This window comes from Dermatophagoides pteronyssinus, unplaced genomic scaffold (assembly GCF_027571235.1).
Source record: "Dermatophagoides pteronyssinus isolate colony J.1.1.1.1 unplaced genomic scaffold, Derpt_VIB-CSIC_2022.12 sq0003, whole genome shotgun sequence".
Classification (NCBI taxonomy): domain Eukaryota; kingdom Metazoa; phylum Arthropoda; class Arachnida; order Sarcoptiformes; family Pyroglyphidae; genus Dermatophagoides; species Dermatophagoides pteronyssinus.
The window spans coordinates 344,531-364,146 of NW_027461527.1; the positions used below are offsets into that span (position 1 = coordinate 344,531).

Here is a 19,616-nt window from a genome sequence, read left to right on the forward strand (position 1 = left end):
TTTATGATGGTGTGTTTCGGGTTTGTTTGTTTGTTTTTTGATACCAAAAAGAAAAATTGACCGGCTTAATTGAAAAAAAAACAAAAACTGATTGACAATCCATAAAAAAATAAACCAATCGATAATCATGTCATATTCAACAAGATCAAAACGTAAAATTACAACGACTACGACAATAACGTCGCCGAAAATTGAAGACGTTGATGAAAAATCGTTAATCAAAAAAAATGAACAAAAATCTGTTGATCATCATTCTGATCATCATCGAATGATGACAATCCAAAATGACAGTGATAATACTGATGATGAACAAGATCAAGATGAAGATGATGATGATGAGAATATTGCCGAAGAAATTGAAATGAATGCTGAAGAAACATTATTCGGTGATGATGACGATGATGTTGATATGAATGCTTTAAACGGTATAAGTGATCATTATTTTCTTGGAAAATCAACTAAAGCATATCGTCTTCGTCGTGGATCGAAAAAACCAACAAATGATGGTGATATCGAACAACAACAACAAGATAAATTTTTCGAACAATTTGAAAAATCAATTGAAACAATGAATGAATTGAAATTTACACAATCAATCGATTTGGAATTCGAACAAATTCGTTGTGCATTACGTATCGATGATCATCAAACAAACATGTCTTATTATTGGCAACTTTTAATGGAACGATTTAATTTGATTTTATATGGTTTTGGTTCGAAAATTAAAATTCTACAATATTTTATTGATAATTTTATTAAAGATTATTATCATTATATTATAATACGTGGTTATGATCCTGAATTAACAATGAAAAATTTATTATTCATATTGAATCAATCAATTGGAAATAATACGCTTGATTCATTGATTACAAATCATAATGAATTATTGGATAAATTGAATGAAAAATTTGGTAATGATAATGATAATGATGATGATGATGATGAACATTTATTCATTATAATTCATTCGATTGATCGTTTAATACAATTTGATCGTAAAAATTTAATGAAAAATTTCCTGGTAAAACTTTTAACCAATATTCATAATATTCATTTAATATCATCAGCCGATATGGTAAATGGTGAATTTTTATGGACACAACAAGAATTAGATCAAATACGTTTGCATATGATTCCGATCAATACATATCAACCATATATTTTCGAAAGACGAACGATAAATGGTGGTCATTCATCTTGGCTACCAACAACACTTCGTTCAATTCGTTCGATGGCAACTACTAATCTTTCATCGGTCACATATGTTTATGAATCATTAAATGATAATGCTAAAAAAATTTTTCAAATTTTATTGAAAAATTTTTTAGAATTGAAAAAATCATCAACAACAACAATAAAATTAGATGATCTTTATCAAATTTGTCGTGAAGAATTTCTAACTAGTTCATTATCAACAATAAGACAACAATTAACTGAATTTAAAGATCATAAATTAATAAAATTTCGTACCGATCAAGATGGTAGTGAATGTATTGCATTATCATTTGATTTAGATGTTGTAAGAAAATTTTTAAATTCAATCGAATAATGATAATTAATTAATCTCATAATTAATAATTTTTTTTCATTTAATTAATTAAAAACAAAGCAAAATAAACATTTTTTTCTTTTCATTAAATCTTGTCGAGATCAAAGATTATCGATGTTTTTTGTTGTTATTGTTGTTCGGATTAATAACATTGATTCTTGATACATTTTCATTTTGAAAAGAATTTGGGTAGGCGTTCGATAAAATGATGAAACTATATCAATGACAGACGCATATATACAAAAAACACGCAAACTCATATCGAATACATTCGCGAATAATGTTAAAATAGAAAAAAGAATATTCTTGCCTATTTTGATATTCGAAATATACCGCCTTGATTTTCAATTTGAACCAATCCGATTTCAAACAAATGGCGTCAAATTTATTATTATTTTCTTTGGTGTTTCATTTGGAACAACATCTTTTTTGTTTTTTTGTTGGTGTTATGATCGATAAAAGAAAAACAACGGTTACACACATCTGGTGCGTATGTGTGTGTGTATAATATTCTGGGTAACATTCGGGCACGATTCAAGTAACATCTGGTTCATGAAGAAATTAAAGAATTGTGAACCGGGCAATATAGCAATAATTTTTGAATGATAAAAAAAGTTTCGTTTTTATTGTGGAGAAATCTTTTCAGTTCCGACAATTCTTGACAAACAACCAAAATCATATGCAAGAATTCATTTGGATTTTGTGCACACAAACAAACATCATCAACAAATTTATCTTTTTCCTGTGTGTGTTTGTTGGTTTTTTTTCACTCACTGACTGATTAAATCAATGATTCATCCATCAACGATTTGATCACATTATCTTCGAATGAATAACCTTAATTTTTTTTTGCCAAATTCAGGTAAAAATTCTGTTTTCTGAGAGCGAGCGAGCGAGCCAGATCAATAAATAAAAACCCAAAAACAAAACTAAAAAACAAAAATGCTCAATATTCAGTGACCGATTCATTCATTCGTGTAACATACGGTGTTTGGATAATGAATTTTTTTTTCTCCCTGAAATTTAAAGAAATCTGTGTCGATGACTTTGTGAAAAAAGTTTGATGACCTTTTTTCTTTAGTTTGATTGGTCTGATTTGACAAATTATTTTAGATTTTCTTCTTGAATCAAAAGCCCAATCAAACAAAACAACAAAAAAAATGATGAAACAACAATCATCATCAACATCAACATCAAAAAGATTATCATCAAGATCATCATCAAAATTATTGAATGATAAATGTTTAGATATTTCATCATCATCATCATATATTCATCATAATAAAAAAAGTAAAGAATATCGTGCTTATTATGAAGCAGCAGCTATTGCAGCAGCAGCAGCTGCATCTGAATTTTTTAAACAACCAACATTGGATTCTTCAGGATCTTATGGATCATCATCACAGGATCATTCAACAACATCATCAGGTTATCAAATGATTTCAAATCCATTTCATGATCATTTAGCATCAACATTTGGTTTAAATTTTCGATCAAATAATGGTAATACCATTACTAATAATAATAATCATCATCAAAATGATAATTATGGACCACCACCATCAACAACAGCAAATTATTTATCATCTTCAACACAAAGATTTAATAATTTATCTCAATCATCATCATCATCATCAACATCATCATTGATTTTTCCATATACACAATCAACATCCGGTTATTATTCGAATGGTTCGATGATTGATCATCATCAACAACAGCAACAACAACAATTATCTAATTGTAATAGTATTTGGAACCGCAATACAACTCCAATATCAACATCATCATCAACAGCAACTACTGGGACCGCATCATCATCATCATCATTGAATCAAGGGTCTAATGTTTCAGGAACAACAGCTACTGTTCCAAATAAAGTTAAAGCTACTGCTGCTGTTGTTGATGAAACTGCTGCTACTTCTGCTGCTGTCAAACAAAGTCACAAGTCACATAATATGGTTCCACCCATCACCTCGGGTAATGGTAATGATGATGATGACGATGATGAATGTATCTATCGCGGTGATGATGATGATGATGATGGTAGTCGTCGTCGTCGTTGTCGTCGCCGTCCAACAGTTGATCATTCGGCTTCATTGTTCACGGATCAACTTTTACTTAATCAACAACCGAATAATCGATCATTACAATTTCGAACACCAACATCTAAAACATCAAAATCATTAACAACAACAACAACAAAAACAACAACCAAAACAACAAAAATGACAGTCGTTCATCATATTTTATCACCATCGATTATATCAAACGAATCACATCCACATCATCATCATGGACACCTTCATCATGGACATGATTTCATACATTCAGATGTTGATAATTCAATTAGTCCAAATTCGACAACAATTTCATCATCATCATCATATTTATCATCTAGTCAATCATCAATTAATGATTGTTCATCACCATTGATACTTTCGAATGATGATAATCATTCATCACCACCAACATCATCCACATATAATGGATATATTGGTTATCATCATCCTTCAACATTAACAAAAACATCATCACAACCATCAAACAATTCAACAAAATCTGGTCATCCAACAAAATCAAAATCTAAACCACGTAGACGTGTTGCAACAGTTGCACAACGTCGTGCAGCAAATATTCGTGAACGACGACGAATGTTTAATCTAAATTCTGCATTCGATAAATTAAGGAAAAAAGTACCAACATTTGCATATGAAAAACGTCTTTCAAGAATTGAAACATTACGTTTAGCTATAATGTATATAAGTTTTATGTCTGATTTATTGGATACAACAAGCATTGCAAGTGATATGACAATCGAAAATCAACAACAACAACAACAACAACAAACATCACCATCAATGATGACAAAAACATTGAAAACAAAATTGGAAAAAAATTTAAAATTATCGATCGATGATAATGATAATGATGATCAAGATGATAATAATAATAATAATAATAATGAACAGCAGCAGCAACAACAACAACAACAACAGCAATCAAACGAAACCGAAATCGATCTGATCAAATCGAAACAATTTTCATTGACAAATGAAAATCAAATACCATCAATTTCGATTGTGGCTAATAATTCATCGATTGAAAGATTTAATCATCATAATCAACATCAATTACAACGATCATCAACACCAACATCTTCGTATATGATAAATGAAAATATTTATTATCCTGGTCATCATCATCATCATCCTCATCCGCATCAATTTCTAGCTGAACGTTATCCATCATCTACACCATCATCATCATCAATATGGACAGCCCAAAACAATGATCATAATCATCATCATTATGGTCATCATCATCATTTTGGATCAAATAATACAGGTATTGATTTAGCATCAACTACATCATCATTTGGTCATCATAATTATCATCATCATCATCATCATCATACATCAACAGCACGATATTGAAATAATCTTCTTCTTTTTTTTTTGAAAAAAAACAAACATTTAATTCAAAACAAACAACAAAAAACACTAGTCTTCCTTTCTTTCTTTTTTTAAATTTTAAAATTTTTTCTTTTGTGTGATATATGGGATTTACTCTTAATTCTGTGTGTGCGTGTGTGTGTGTATGCTTTGTATGCTTTCTTAACACAAACATTTGTCTCCAAATTTTCTCAACAAATTTTTTTTTTTATTATTTAAATTAAATTAAATTTTTAAACAAATAAATTATCTTGAAGGATGTTATTATTATTTGATCAGCAGTCGCAATAGCAACAGCAACAGTAACTGCCAATGAAGATTATAGGTTCATACAATTCATTTTGAAGCGCCTCCTTCAACACTATTTTTTTAAGTATTGTTTTGATTGGTTGTTTTAGACAAAAAAAAAAAAAAAAAAAAGTAGAGTGGGTTTGAAAATGACAATGACGATTAGATTTATGATTATTTGTTCGGTTTTTACGAACGGTTACACCATTGCGGTTTTCCTGTTTACTTATTAAATCAATATAAAAACGGTAATTATCATTATTATCATTTTTTTTTTTTTGGGATGCGGTAAACGATCAAGGATGTTTTCTTTTTGTTGCTTTCATTCATTCATTCATTCATTCATTCACTTGGTTCGGTCGGTGTATTTTTGGAAAGCAATTAAAATTTATGGATGTTTATCTTTGGATTTTTTTTTCTATTGACTTGGATTTTTTGCTTCGTGAAAAATTTCCTAAAATCAGCAGATGCTGTGTGGATTAACAAAAAAAAAATGAATTTTTTAAAAAATTTTATAAATTTTTCTGTTTCTCTACGTTTATATGTTTATAATCGATATTTGATTGATTGATTGATTGATTGATTTGATTTGATTATTTTATAATTCGAAAACAAAATATCATGTTATTTTTTGACCATTTTCCGAAAACATTGTATATTTTGAAACTTATCTTTAATGTAAATATCCAAAAGAAAAAAAAACGAAACATCGAGCACGTGGCACACGAGAAATGAGAAGTAGAAAAAAATTGTTTGTTTGTTTTTCTCTAATCTTAAACCTGGTAAAACATTTCAATTTTTTTCGGGATTTAGTTTTGTTTTGTTGGTTGGTTAGTTAGTTTAGTATAATCATACAAATCATACAAAAGATAAACATGAAAAAATTTGTCAAAGAAAAGAAAAAAAAATTATTAATTATAATTGAATCGGATAATTGATTGTTCGAGAAACATCAGCAAAGCAAACATTGATGAAAAAAAATTAGTATCAAAAAGACATATGTATTTAGACATCCATAACAAATCGATATTGATATTTCCGATTTTTTCATTTTTTTTCATTGGATAAATCAACAAACGAATGGATCTCGCGATTCTTGACTAATTATAATCGGTTCAGTAGTAATATTTTTCCATTATTATTTTTTGATTTTTCAATCTTTTTTTTTACAAGTTTTTTTTTGAAAAAAGTCGGGATGAAACATGACTTGTGTGTGTGTGTGTGCAAATAGCCGTTGATGTGTGCTTGGTTGGAACTAAAGCAAACATCCATTGATTGACTTGACTTTTTTTTTAAATGTGAAACGAATTGATTTTTTTTCAGAAAAAAAACGAATAAATTTTCACCGTTTTTTTGAAAATGGTGGTAATAACGATGATGTTTCTCTGAAAAAAAAGAAAGAATAACTCGAAAATAAGAAATAATCATTTTTCGAGAAAATTTCTTTTTGCAATTTAAACTTTTTCTTTTTTTTTTTGATTTTCAAACGAGATGTAACAGCTTGAAATTCTATATTAAATGGTTGTTGTTGTTGTTATTCGGAAGACAATCTGGTGATGGTTGGATGTTCGCTTCGGTGTGGGTGTGTTTGGGCAGACCCGAAATCATCATCCAAAAAATATTGGTCAATAATTTTTTTCGTTTTATCAAGGAAAATCGGATTTTGAAAATTGATTTTTCCTTTTCTTTTCATTATCATCATCTTATTTACGACGATTCATAAATGATGGTTGAAAATTGGGTTTACCATATTAACAAAAAAAAATGTGTGAAAACACAATGAAACGATGATGATGATTTGAAAAAGCAGATTCGAGATTTTATGGTGTTTCAAAAAGGGGGGTTTAAGGTTAGAGAGAGAGAGAGGTTTTAGGTAGTTGTTACGCCTTTCAATCATACATATCATTTCGGTTGGTTGACTTTCATCAAATGATGATGATGGTGATGGCTTAGATTTTTTTTTGTTCTTTTTTTTACTGATCCGATTTGCGTTACGCTCGGTGATGATGAAAAGCCGATTTTTATGATCATCAGACAGGATTGTTCGTTCTCATTTTTTTCATCAATTTTCGTAGCCAAAAAGAAAAACGATTTTGTGACAGCTTAATCTAGCGAACGAATGAATAATAGAAAACAGAAAATGTTTCACTTTTTTCATGGATGGATTCGGGGGCGTTTTTTTTGTTGTTGTTTTCTCGTTAACCAATAATGACAATTGACAATTCAATTCGATAACAAAAAGGAGAAAAAAAAAGTCAATTTTTATCAAAAAAAAAAAAATAAGTATGTGCCAACAACAAAATGAACAATGAAAAAATGAATAAGATTTTGATCCGGATTAAGATCCCAAAAAAACGAAAAGAAAAGAAATTATTATAATCCGAAATTAGATGATCATTTCACTCACACATCACAAAATCGAATATAAATGTTGTGTTCGAACATTCGAATATTCGAACGATAGTCGAAATAGTCGAAACGCCTATGTTGACAGCAGGTGTAAAAAGGCAATTTTATCAACGAAAAAAAAACTGTAAAAATTTCTAAATTTCATTGGTGAATTATTACCACATAATATTGGATTATTATAATAATAAAATTACTGATAATAATAATTACCTTATTAGCCGGCTAAATTTTTTACAATCGTTTTTTGTTCTGTTGTTATAAAAAAAAATCAACTTTTTGACGATAATTTCCGACCATTTCGACATTGACAGGCCCGAAAAAAAAGCTTTTGTTGTTGTTGTTCAATTGATCCAAGTTGAAAATAAAAATTTCAAAATGAAAAAGGTTTGAGCAGCCTGAATTGTGACATAATTCATTGATTTGATATTTCAATTTGACGATTGTCTTTTGTTGTTGTTGTTGTTGTTTATGGGTGACAGATTGAATGAAACAAAAAAAAACTGTCAAAATTAAAAAGATTTTTTTTGGTGACATTTGTGTGTGTGTGATGACATGTTTATTGAGGTGTAAAATTGATGAAAAAAATGGAAAAAAGATTGTTTTCACCGAACATCTCTTCGACGATGATAATGCTCAAAAAAAAAAAATCTTAATCTCGAGTTTGCTTTGCTGTAATTATTATTTAATATTTTGCACGTGACAAATTGTGTGGTTTTTGAACAACAACAACAAACTGCACGTGTCAAAAGATGTGTAAACAAACCTTTGGACACGTGCACGAATATATTGATAATCCAGTTCTGTGAAACAAGTGCAACAATGATTCCTATGTGAAAATATTTTTTATTTTGAATTTCAAAAAAAAAAATTCCATGAGAAAAATGAAATTTTGAATTTCAAAAAAATTCTGCACACAAACAATCTTCCAATCTAAATCTAATCCAATCATCATTCACATCGAACCAAAAAAAAACCATTTGAAACACGTGTTTCAAATACGAACAACAACAGCCAAATTATATTCCCGGTCAAATGTTTTTTTTACGGTTGTGAATTTTGTTTTGTTTTTTTACACGCTGACCACCCAAATTATATGAATTTAGTTTTTTTATTATTAATTGACTTTTGTGTTTATGACAAATTGTGTTTTTCCCGAATATCCCCACTCAAACACCCACGCATTTATATTCAAGATGAATGTGGCAAAGGAAAAAAACAAAACAAAAACGTTTTTTCCATTCATTCATTGAAAATGTTTTCAACACTGAGACCCAGAGAGTAGCCAGTAGAAAAAAACTGTGAAAACCTTTTTTTTTGAATGTCCAATGTCCTTGTGTTTGAGTTGAATATATGACAGGGGACAATATTGACGACGACGACGACAATCATCATCATGATGATCAACCGATGTGCGATATTTGTTTTCAACAAAAAAAAAAAAAAAAAAATTCAATTCAATTCATAATGGGCTATTGGATATTATGATTGAAGACCTACTTAGATGGTGACATAAAATAGTGTGTGGTATGATGGTATAGAAGAAACAATCAAAAAATATGAAAAAAAAAGTCCGACAGGCCAAACTTATCAATTATAGATATTGATATATCCAGTATATAACGGTAAGTAAACGGTTCTCAAAATACTGAATTTTATTGTCTTTTCTTCTAGTTATTCGGACAATAATATTTTCAACTGTAAACAACGTAATATTGAACAACAACAACAACAACAAAAAGAAACGAGAATATATAATGAATTCAAACTTTGAAACAAAACAACAACAAAAAAAAAACAGTAAAAATACATATTTACTCGATATTCGATCGAATGGATGAGTGTTGTAGGTGATCAGTCATTATTACACAATAACGACAAAAACAATCATAACTGTCCATCGATACAATCGATCTTTTTTTTGTTTGTTTGGTTTTCGATTTCGAATGGTCAAAAAAAAAAAACTATATTAGCCATTCATATGTCAGGTCTGTTTTTTTTTGATCGATTGATTGACAAATATTGAGTAAATTTATTTATTTATTTAATCTGTTTTAGATAATTTTTTATTATCATCATCATTAGCAAATAGAATTCATCATTGTCAAGGTTATTGCATTTTTATTTTTTGAAAATGAGAATTTGAAACGGTTTTTGTTTTTGGAAATATCAATTGAGAGAAACGACTTCCATCTGGTGTTTGAAAATTATAATAAGTTTTGATTGATTTTTTTTTTTTGATTAACGTTTTGAATGATAATTGTTGTTTATCATTCATTGTTTATCGGGTTGATTTGATGGATGAGCTTTTTGAATCGAATCAATAGTCAATAGAAATTCATTTAAACGTTTTAATAATGGAAATTCATTCATATCGATCTGAAATTTAATAGCATTTGCTATCTGTGGTACAAGACAAATATCGGCCAATGTTAATTGATTACCAAATGTATATTGTCCACTCATTGATTTTAACATTGTTTCAAGTGATTGAAATTTCTTACGAATCCATTCACGACTCCATTCAACAGATTTATCTTTTGATCCGGTCAATTCTTCAATTTTTCGCATAACACCAAGATTCTGTATTGGTTGTATACCGCTTACAATTGTTTCAGAAATTGCAATCACTTTGGCACGTTCAATCGGATCTTTTGGATAGATTGATGGTGTTGGAAATGTTTGTTCCAAATAATCAATAATAGCCATTGATTCATTAAGAATTTCATTACGTCCATCTGATGTTTGAAATTGTAAAGTTGGTACCTGACTTAATGGATTTATATGACGAAATTCTTCACCATATTGTTCACCTTTAATCAAATTAATGGCACGATATTCGTATGGAATTTTTTTCAATTCCAAAACAGAACGTACACGCCATGAACATGAACTTCGCCAATAACTGTAAAGAACAAATTTACTTGGAACAGCCATCATTACAATCAAATGACTATGTTAAATGATGAAATTGAATGGAAAAAATAAAAATAAAAAATCTGAGCTAATGAATTTATTTATTGGATGATGATCATTTGTTTCAAGGACATTTTTAAAATGATTAGCATTTTGATGTGATAATGATAATCAAAAAAAAATGCAATGGAATTTCGAATTAATTATTTTTTGGTTAAACATAAATTCAAATCACGTGATCAACAAATATAAAGATTTATGTTGAAAATAAACTCCGCCTATTAGTTAAAGTTGATTTTCTCTGTCAAGTATCGATTGTATCGATTTGATAGGCTAGCATTGGCGCTGTTGACACGTTCATGCTTGTGTTTTGTGTTGCCAGTGAAATAGCAAGAGTTTCCTTTTTCCTACACGTTGTTGAGTTTGTGTGTGTGTGTTTGTTTCGGTTTGGTTCAATTTGAAGATTTTTTTTACTTTTTTTTCGGTAATTTCCATTCAATTTTTAACTAAATCTTGATTTAAATATTTGATTTTTTATTTGTTATCGATTAAAAATGGCTCCACCACGTTATGAAACGGTTATCGGTCTACATAAAGGCCATAAAGTAACAAAAAATAATTATCAAAATCGTCCATCATCGAAAAAGGGTGTAAGTTTTTTTTCATCATCATTTTTCGACGTTAATGTAAAAAAATGTTAATAAATTTCCTTTTTTCAAAATAGAAATTAACAAAACACAATAAATTTATTCGTAGTGTTGTACGAGAAATTGTTGGCTTTGCACCATATGAACGTCGTGCTATGGAATTGTTACGTATTTCGAAAGATAAACGTGCATTAAAATTTCTTAAAAAACGTTTAGGAACACATTTACGTGGTAAAAGGAAGCGTGATGAATTATCACAGGTTATTGTACAACAACGTAAAGCACAAACTGCAACGGCTAAATAACCTCGATCACCCCCAAAAAAAATGATTTAAAACATCAAACATTTTTTTTCTGAATTTCATCATTTAATAATTTTTAATTTTAAAAAATAATTAAAATGTCTTTTCAAAAACATAAAATCATCCGTGTTTAATTTTGTTTTTCCATTGGCTTTTTGGAATTTAAAAATAATACGTTTCGAATGATATCGATCATTGACACCGATACTTCGGGTACAGAATTAGCAATGACATTTTCCAATATTTTTGTTTTCAATTGCCAACCAATTAACCATTCGAGTGATAGAAAAATTGTCGATCCAAACCAATGTGCAAAATAACCATAACTTTCAGGTGTTGTCCAATTGATTGTAGCCAATGCACTTTGGACATAATTTCGGGCACTTGGTGCCAACAAACTTGGTGTTGTTTGTCGAAATAAATTCGTACAAACAGATGCCGGTGTTAATGTATAAACAAGAACATTGTATCGTTCACATTCGGCCCATAAAATACGAGAATAATGAAGAATGTATGATTTAGTTGCACTATAAACAGCAAGAAATGGTGTAGCATGAATGGCTGCAAATGATGATATGTTGATGATAAGACCATTACGTTTGGACACCATTGATGGCAATATCAAATCGGTCAATTGTGTTGTAGAAACAATATTTACATTAATCATATCCATATGCGATTGTACGGATTCTTGATGAACAAATTTAACTTCAGCTGGTAATGGTCCCACACCAACATTATTAATCAATATAGCTATATCGTTATGATCCAGATCGAGAAATTTTCGAATCTTATCATAATAATCTGTTTGTTTAAAATCAATAGCCAATGTTCGTATCTGAATCGATTTTGATGATGATGATGAACATTCATTCAATATTAATTGTCGTTTAGCAGCCAATTTTTCTTCATTACGACTAATCATCATAATGTTATAACCTTTTAAGGCTAATTGTCGGGCAAATTCAAAACCAATACCATCGGTTGCACCGGTAACAACGGCCCATGATTTACCATTATTTGTATTCCAATCAAATTGTCGACGATTTAGATAATTCCAACAAAGAAAAAATATTCGAATCACAAAAAACATAATCAATAAAATGATGAATAATGATATCATATTCATCATGAGAAAATTTTTGTTTTTGTTTTGGGAGTTTTAATTAATTAAATCTTGACTCAACAATATCGAAAAATAGATTAGAAATTAAATCATTTTGCGAAACAAAAAAACAAAAACAATCAATTCCATTGGATTTTATGCACGAGGTAGTGGTAATTTATTTATTAATTTTTTTAATTTCTTTAATAATTACATACTTCTACTACAATGATTGTTATTATCATTTTTATTTTTAGTTTTTTTAAGAATGTTTCTTTGAATCAATCAATTTATTTTGAATCAAATGATTATCATCGATACTATCGTTATGTTGATAATCTTGATTATTATCAAATAAAAAATTATTGATTACAATTTTAATTATTTTGATAATATTTCGAAACGTTAACGATACTTCAAGTTGATTATTATTAATTTTATCAAATAATATTACAGCTATATCATCTGTATTTGATTTGCCAAATAAAAATTGTAAAAATTCCTTAAATATTAGTAACATTAAATGTGGTAAATAACCATAACTTTCTGTTGTTGTCCAATTAATTGAACGTAATGTTGATTTAATATATTTTTCTGTTTTAGGTATAATAAAATTCGATTCAAATGGTAATATTGATGATTTTACTGCACCCGGTAATAATGTAAATATAAGAACATTTTTTGATCGACATTCTTTCGATAATGTACGGGATAATGATGCTTGAAATGACTGTTGGAAAACAAAACGAAGAAATAAAATTAGAATTTTCTTCAACGAAAATGTTTTAATTTACCTTTGTTGCTGCATACATTGAATGTTGATAACCTGGAAAATGACTCATGATTGATGAAACATTTATGATTAAACCACGTCGTTTTTCAATCATTTTCGGTAAAATTAATTCAGTCATACGTATTGTACTAATTACATTAACATTCATCATACGTTGATGAAATTCGTTTGATTCTTGATAGAAAAAATGGCCAGGTATTTCAAAAAAACCAACATTATTAACCAATATGAATATATTATCAAGATATTTTTGTAAAAATTTTTCAATTTTTTCATAAACATCTAAATATTGAAAATCAATAGCCAATATTTCAATTTGAATTGATGGAAATTGTTTTAAAATTAATTCTTTTTTCATTAACAATTTTTCTTCATTACGACTAATCATTATAAGATTATAACCTTTTTGTGCTAATTGTCTAGCAAATTCAAAACCAAGACCATCAGTTGAACCGGTAACGACTGCCCAATATTGACCATTATTTGTTGTCCAAACAAATTTACGACGTTTTAAATGTTTAAATAATGGTAACAAAATTTTATTCATAATCATTATTATTGTTATGATCATTGAAATGATGGTAAACATTGTTAACAACATTTTTTTTTCTTTCAAAAAAAAAATTAAATTAAATTTGATTATCTCTTGACTGATGTTTGAAACAAAATAAAATAAAATAAATACAAACTTATCAGCTTTTATGTTTAGGTTTTTATTATTTTTTTTTCGCGAATAAAAAATCCGGAACGAGGAAACAAACAAAAATTATGACGAAAATCAATTAATCAATTGATTTCATTCATTTTTTTTTGTCTTTGTTTTTTGTTTTTTTGTTAAACTTGATTTTTCACATCATGTCAGAAATGTTTATGAGTAAATTATTGATAATTTTTTGTTTTTTTGTTTTTGTTCACAATAAATTTTGTTGTTTTGATGACGATAATCGAATGATCGGATGAAAAAGATGAGAGTAGATTTTATTTTGTTGGCATCTCTCTTTTTTTCAAATGAAAAAAAATCAAATTTACCTTCGGGTACGTTTGTCTCTTTTTGTAGTTTTTGTATTTTCACATGGATTTTTCTGTTCTGTTCTGATTATCAAGATTTTCTCAATATTAATCGTTGAAATTTTTGTTTCCATTCGGATAATTTTTCAATCGAAAACAATATAATTGATGTTAAAAAACTAGGTAAATAGGAATGATTTTCCATTGTTACATTCCAATTGATTTGATTCAATACACCTTGTACATAACGTCTTGATGATGGTAACATTAACATTGATTTCATTGGTTCATATAAATTTGTTGATATTGAACCAGGTGTTAATGTATAAACAAGAATATTATTAGCCAAACATTCTTGATATAAACCACGTGAATAATATGCAATTAATGATTGATAATATTTAAATTTTTCAAACTATTTAAAGAAATAAATTGGAGGGAAAAATAATAATATGAAATTTTTTTTTGGGAAAAATTGAATTGAAATTTCCTTACCTTTGATGAACTATATGAAATTGTTGGACCATTTTGTAATGATATAATCGATGTAATATTGATTATTAAACCATTATGATTCGATATCATTGATGGTAATATTAATTCAGTCATACGCATTGTACTCATTAGATTTGCATTATGTAAATCACGATAATTGGTGGTTGTTGTTGACGATGTTTCACCATCATCAGAATCATTATCATTATTATTATTTTGTGGATAATAATTAACATTATTGATCAAAATGTAAACATTATTTGTTTCTAATTGAATAAATTTTCTTATATTTGTCCATAATTTTTGATTTGAACAACGACGAAAATTTACAAACATTATACGTATCTGTACGAATGGACATTCACGTTGAATTAATTGTTTTTTTTCTTGTAATAAATTCGGTGGATCATCATTCAATATCATTAGATTATAACCTTTTAAGGCTAATTGTCTAGCAAATTCATAACCAACACCACCATCAATTAATTGACCAGTTATTATTGCCCAATTACGACCATTATCAGTTTCCCATTTGAATTGTTTACGATTCCAATAATTCCATATAAACATTATTGAACGTAATATGATGATACCGATTGTTGTTCCAATTGTTATGGATAAAAATAACATCGATACATACATCATTGATGTTTTGTTCAAATTGTAGTTGATGATGTTTGCATTAATTTACAGTAGCTTATAGTTAATATCGTATGATCGTCTACGTTGTTGTTGATCTATCATTATCATTCTTTTTCCTTGATAGATTTGATGAAATTTTTCATCAATCATATTGATTTATTGATCCGAAAACAGTGAAAGATCTTTGTTTTCGTTCGAAGATAATTTTTTCATTTATCTTGTTCTTGTTGTTGTTGTTGTTGTCATCAACAAATGAATCATTTTGCCCTCAATGTATTTTACGAATATTCGAATCATTTTTGATCATTCCGATTCATAGATGGCGTACATAGTCATTTCGAATGTTTTCGAATATCATCGGGAATGGCCAAAAAAAATCATCATCATTATCATCCATCAATTCACAAAAAAAAACAATTTAAACATCATTATTATTCATCAAATACCAAGTGATAAAGTTCAATGTCAAAATATTATTTTCAAATAATATAATTTGATCATTCTATTGTTGTTTAGTTTTATGCATTTATTCAACAGAAATATTAATGTAAATGTCTTTGTAACGACAATAACCGAAACAAAACAAAACAAAACAAAAAATCAAGTCCATTTATTATATTGTGTTACAAGAAAAATACAAAATAAAAAACTTCAATAATGCATTACAAGATATTTTCGTTTTTAAGTTTTGTTGTTGCAGACTAACTTGAAACTAAAATAGAAAATGGATCGAAAATGGAACGAATAAGAAAAAAAAGAAAGAAAAAGATGAAATCTAAATAAAGAAAAATTGTCTTTGGCCCTTTATCCAATATCGTCTCTCTTCGTTTTGGTCTCAATGGATTTGGATCAATGGATGATTCTTTGAAATGTCAAGTATATAAATGAATCTTTGGCCAAATTTTTTTCTGGGCAAATAAAAATTTTTTGTTGTTGTGTGTGCTTAAAATCCAATTTTTTTCAAACAAAAATCTTTAAACCCATCATAATCATGCAATGGTTTCATCCGATATCAACATTTTCAATTGTGATTATCGTTGTATTATGTATTGTTGTTGATGTTCAATGCGGCAGCGGCAGTGGTGGTCGTGGTCGCAATAATAGATCTCGTCGTAAAAATGGCCGAAATTCCAAAAATCGAAATAATGGATTATATGCGGCTGCCAGTAGTGCCGGTAGTGGATCTTATGGGGGTGGTGGATACGCAGGAGGAGGTGGTGGTGGCATTAGTGGTGGTAATAATGGTGGTGGCGGTGATTATACCGATGGACAAATTCGTGAAGATTATAGCGGTGGTGGTTCACGTAGAGGTGGTGGTACAATAAATGCAGCTGTTTTTTCCAAACAATCATTCGAAACAAAACCAGTTGAAACACCATACGAATCAATGGAACCACAAATTATTGTTGTTGAAGGTGGTGATTTACCTGTAGAAATTATTTTCAAATCATCATCAAGTCGTGTTAAGGTACATCAAGAACATCAAATGTCTGGTGTTAATATGCCTGAATATGATCAATATGAAGAAGAACCACATCGATTAATAACCGAAGTTCGAAAACCGATTATTCAGGTATTTTGAATGAATTTTTTTGTTTTGAAATTTATTTATTTTTTTTTGTAATTCTATAGGAAGTAAGAGAGATTATAACACCATATAGAAGAGTTATTCAAGAAATTGAACCGGTAAGAGAAGAAATTCATACGGTCGTTTCACAAGGAGAAGGACGATCACAAAATAGTGGGACTTATTCGGATTCTGGTGGTGGAGGATATGGAAATATGGGCGGTGGACAACAAAACAGCTATGGTGGTAATAATAGCAAAGGAAACGGTGGTGGTGCTGGTGGCTATAGTGCAGGAAGAAATATGGGAAGTGGTTACGGTAGTTCAGGAAACATTGGCGGTGGTAATTATGGTTCTACAGGAGGAAATATGGCCAATGGTTATGGTACTAACAATATGATGGGTGGTTTTATGATGAATGGATTTGGTGTTCAACAGCAGCAGCAGCAAAAAATTTATAGAAAAAAATGATTGTAAATTTGTCAAAAAAATTAAACTAAATTAAATTAAATGTTGATGATAATCATCAACCTAGATTTTCAAGATTTTTTATTTTGTTTCCAAAAAAATGACAATTTCGTGAAGCAAAAAAAAAAAAAATTCCAAAAACCGAAACAATGTTGAAAAAAATGTCCTTGACATTTCTTTGAAAAACGAAATGAAATTCAAACAGAGAAGAAGAGGAAAAAAATGTCACGTTATATAAATGAGTAATCTGATATCATCATCGTCGTTTTTTTTAACCAAATTATTTTTATGAATAAAAATATTACAAAGAAAAATTTTTTTTGAAAAAGCAAAAGTGAGAGAAAGAAAGATATCATTTTTGATGATCACAAAAAAATGTCAAAAAAAACAAGAATGGTGTATTTTTTGGGAAAATTTTCTCAAGGTTTTTGTTTTTTACTTTGATACATTCGATTGATTGATTTTGTTTTTATTCGCAATTTCCCTTCCAATAATAATGATGATGATTTTTTTTGTGTTTGTGAGCACCAACAACACCGACAAATGAATGATCAAACATATTTTTCCGGTAAATTTGATTTCGATGATAAGAAATTCTTTTTTTTTGGAGGGAAGTTTGGAGGGAAAAAATTTTTCAGGAAAAACGTTGCTGTAAAGCTTTCCACATTGAACCTGGACGTGTTTGATGTCGTTCGATTAATTCTTCCATTTTTTTGGCCGTCTTTATTTGAAAGAAAAAAAGATTTGTTTTTGATTTTTTTTTTTTTTTGTTCAAAGAATAAAAATTTCTAATTGAAATTACCAATTCAGCAATTTCAGCTACTGTCATTTCTGGTGGAAAATGAATCGGTTCACCAATTATGGTGGTCAATTTAACTGGTAAACCACCAAATGGCCAAAATATTGGTATTTTATAACGATCATAAATTTGACGACATAACCAACGTGGTAAAATTGGTAAACAACGAAATGATTCACGTGAATTTTTTGTAAATACAGGTATTATTGGTACATTTGTACGGCGAGCAATACGTGCAAAACCATAACGATTATTCCATATTAGCTGATAATTTTCATCACTAAACATGGCTAATTTGATACAGAAAACAATAATATAAAACATTAACAAACAAAAATCAATCAAAAATACCTTCACGTAAACCACCAGGTGCTAATAAAAGCATATTACCACGATTAATAATATCAACACAATCATCAATTGTACCAGGTGTTATACATAAAACATTTAAAAATAATGACCAACCAGGTACCATTGTTACAATACGATCAATAATTGTATAAAATTTACGTTTTTGTATTGAAAATATTTTAGCAATTATATAATAAATATCATTCGGTAATGTTGAATGATAAAATACTAGAATGGCTGAACCATTTTTGGGTATTCTTTCGTAACCGATAATTTCATAACCATGCCATATACGGCCAACAATGTTGAAAATTTCTATATTTTTTTTAAAAAAAAACAAAACAAAAAATTAGTTATTTTTTCTCAGAACAAATTCATCATAAAACACTCAACTGGCTATTAATAAAGCCGGTCGCATCCATTGTTGATAATGTTCATCATCATTATTGAATAATGATTGATTTTCACCATTATCCATAAAACAATGATAATAATATGGATTCAATATTAAACGATAAAAATGTAATATAAAACTACATAAATAAAACATTAAAACATAAATGAATGGTGTTGTTAACATTATAATTATAAATGAAATAATTATCCATTTGATAAGATAATTTATTCCGATAAAATCAATTTGTTGTAAATTATTGAAAATTATTGAATCGATTAGCATTTTTTTTTGTTGTTGTTGGAATTTCTCAATCAATCAATCAATCATTAATTAACTGGAAAAAACAATTTTTTCAAAATGACCAATGATCTTTTTAAAATTTTTTTAAACAAATCAATCGATTTTTTTTTATTTAAAATTTATTCA

The 19,616-nt window shown here is 28.5% G+C and overlaps 8 protein-coding genes across 8 annotated transcripts; 3 read left to right on the top strand and 5 right to left on the bottom strand.

The window, feature by feature from the left end:
- The first annotated feature begins 4 nt into the window (after nt 1-4).
- LOC113791347 (uncharacterized) lies at nt 5-5,256 on the top strand. Its single transcript, XM_075825029.1, has 2 exons — nt 5-1,549; nt 2,653-5,256. The coding sequence occupies exons 1-2, from the start codon at nt 128-130 to the stop codon at nt 4,987-4,989; spliced, it is 3,759 nt and encodes a 1,252-aa protein (XP_075681144.1). The 5' UTR covers nt 5-127; the 3' UTR covers nt 4,990-5,256.
- A 4,467-nt stretch (nt 5,257-9,723) lies between these two features.
- Nucleotides 9,724-10,792, bottom strand: LOC113791317 (maleylacetoacetate isomerase-like). Its single transcript, XM_027341079.2, has one exon. The coding sequence runs from the start codon at nt 10,639-10,641 to the stop codon at nt 9,976-9,978; it is 666 nt and encodes a 221-aa protein (XP_027196880.2). The 5' UTR covers nt 10,642-10,792; the 3' UTR covers nt 9,724-9,975.
- A 171-nt stretch (nt 10,793-10,963) lies between these two features.
- On the top strand, nt 10,964-11,686 carry RpL36 (ribosomal protein L36). The gene is made up of 3 exons (XM_075825143.1): nt 10,964-11,098; nt 11,162-11,267; nt 11,342-11,686. Exons 2-3 carry the CDS (start codon nt 11,172-11,174, stop codon nt 11,567-11,569), a joined length of 324 nt encoding a protein of 107 aa, XP_075681258.1. The 5' UTR covers nt 10,964-11,098; nt 11,162-11,171; the 3' UTR covers nt 11,570-11,686.
- On the bottom strand, nt 11,611-12,806 carry LOC113791430 (putative steroid dehydrogenase 4). The gene has a single exon (XM_027341213.2). The coding sequence runs from the start codon at nt 12,696-12,698 to the stop codon at nt 11,697-11,699; it is 1,002 nt and encodes a 333-aa protein (XP_027197014.1). The 5' UTR covers nt 12,699-12,806; the 3' UTR covers nt 11,611-11,696.
- Nucleotides 12,807-12,820: 14 nt separating this feature from the next.
- LOC113791371 (very-long-chain 3-oxoacyl-CoA reductase-B-like) lies at nt 12,821-14,065 on the bottom strand. Its single transcript, XM_027341139.2, has 2 exons — nt 13,466-14,065; nt 12,821-13,401 (listed from the first exon to the last, which is right to left on the bottom strand). The coding sequence occupies exons 1-2, from the start codon at nt 14,063-14,065 to the stop codon at nt 12,934-12,936; spliced, it is 1,068 nt and encodes a 355-aa protein (XP_027196940.2). The 3' UTR covers nt 12,821-12,933.
- A 110-nt stretch (nt 14,066-14,175) lies between these two features.
- Nucleotides 14,176-15,837, bottom strand: LOC113791428 (putative steroid dehydrogenase 4). Its single transcript, XM_027341212.2, has 2 exons — nt 14,968-15,837; nt 14,176-14,887 (listed from the first exon to the last, which is right to left on the bottom strand). The coding sequence occupies exons 1-2, from the start codon at nt 15,610-15,612 to the stop codon at nt 14,564-14,566; spliced, it is 969 nt and encodes a 322-aa protein (XP_027197013.1). The 5' UTR covers nt 15,613-15,837; the 3' UTR covers nt 14,176-14,563.
- A 131-nt stretch (nt 15,838-15,968) lies between these two features.
- On the top strand, nt 15,969-17,718 carry LOC113791426 (uncharacterized). Its single transcript, XM_027341209.2, has 2 exons — nt 15,969-17,182; nt 17,242-17,718. Exons 1-2 carry the CDS (start codon nt 16,601-16,603, stop codon nt 17,644-17,646), a joined length of 987 nt encoding a protein of 328 aa, XP_027197010.2. The 5' UTR covers nt 15,969-16,600; the 3' UTR covers nt 17,647-17,718.
- Nucleotides 17,719-18,068: 350 nt separating this feature from the next.
- Nucleotides 18,069-19,520, bottom strand: LOC113791427 (DGAT1/2-independent enzyme synthesizing storage lipids-like). The gene is made up of 4 exons (XM_027341211.2): nt 19,187-19,520; nt 18,794-19,108; nt 18,446-18,732; nt 18,069-18,364 (listed from the first exon to the last, which is right to left on the bottom strand). The coding sequence occupies exons 1-4, from the start codon at nt 19,470-19,472 to the stop codon at nt 18,278-18,280; spliced, it is 975 nt and encodes a 324-aa protein (XP_027197012.2). The 5' UTR covers nt 19,473-19,520; the 3' UTR covers nt 18,069-18,277.
- Nucleotides 19,521-19,616: the final 96 nt, after the last annotated feature.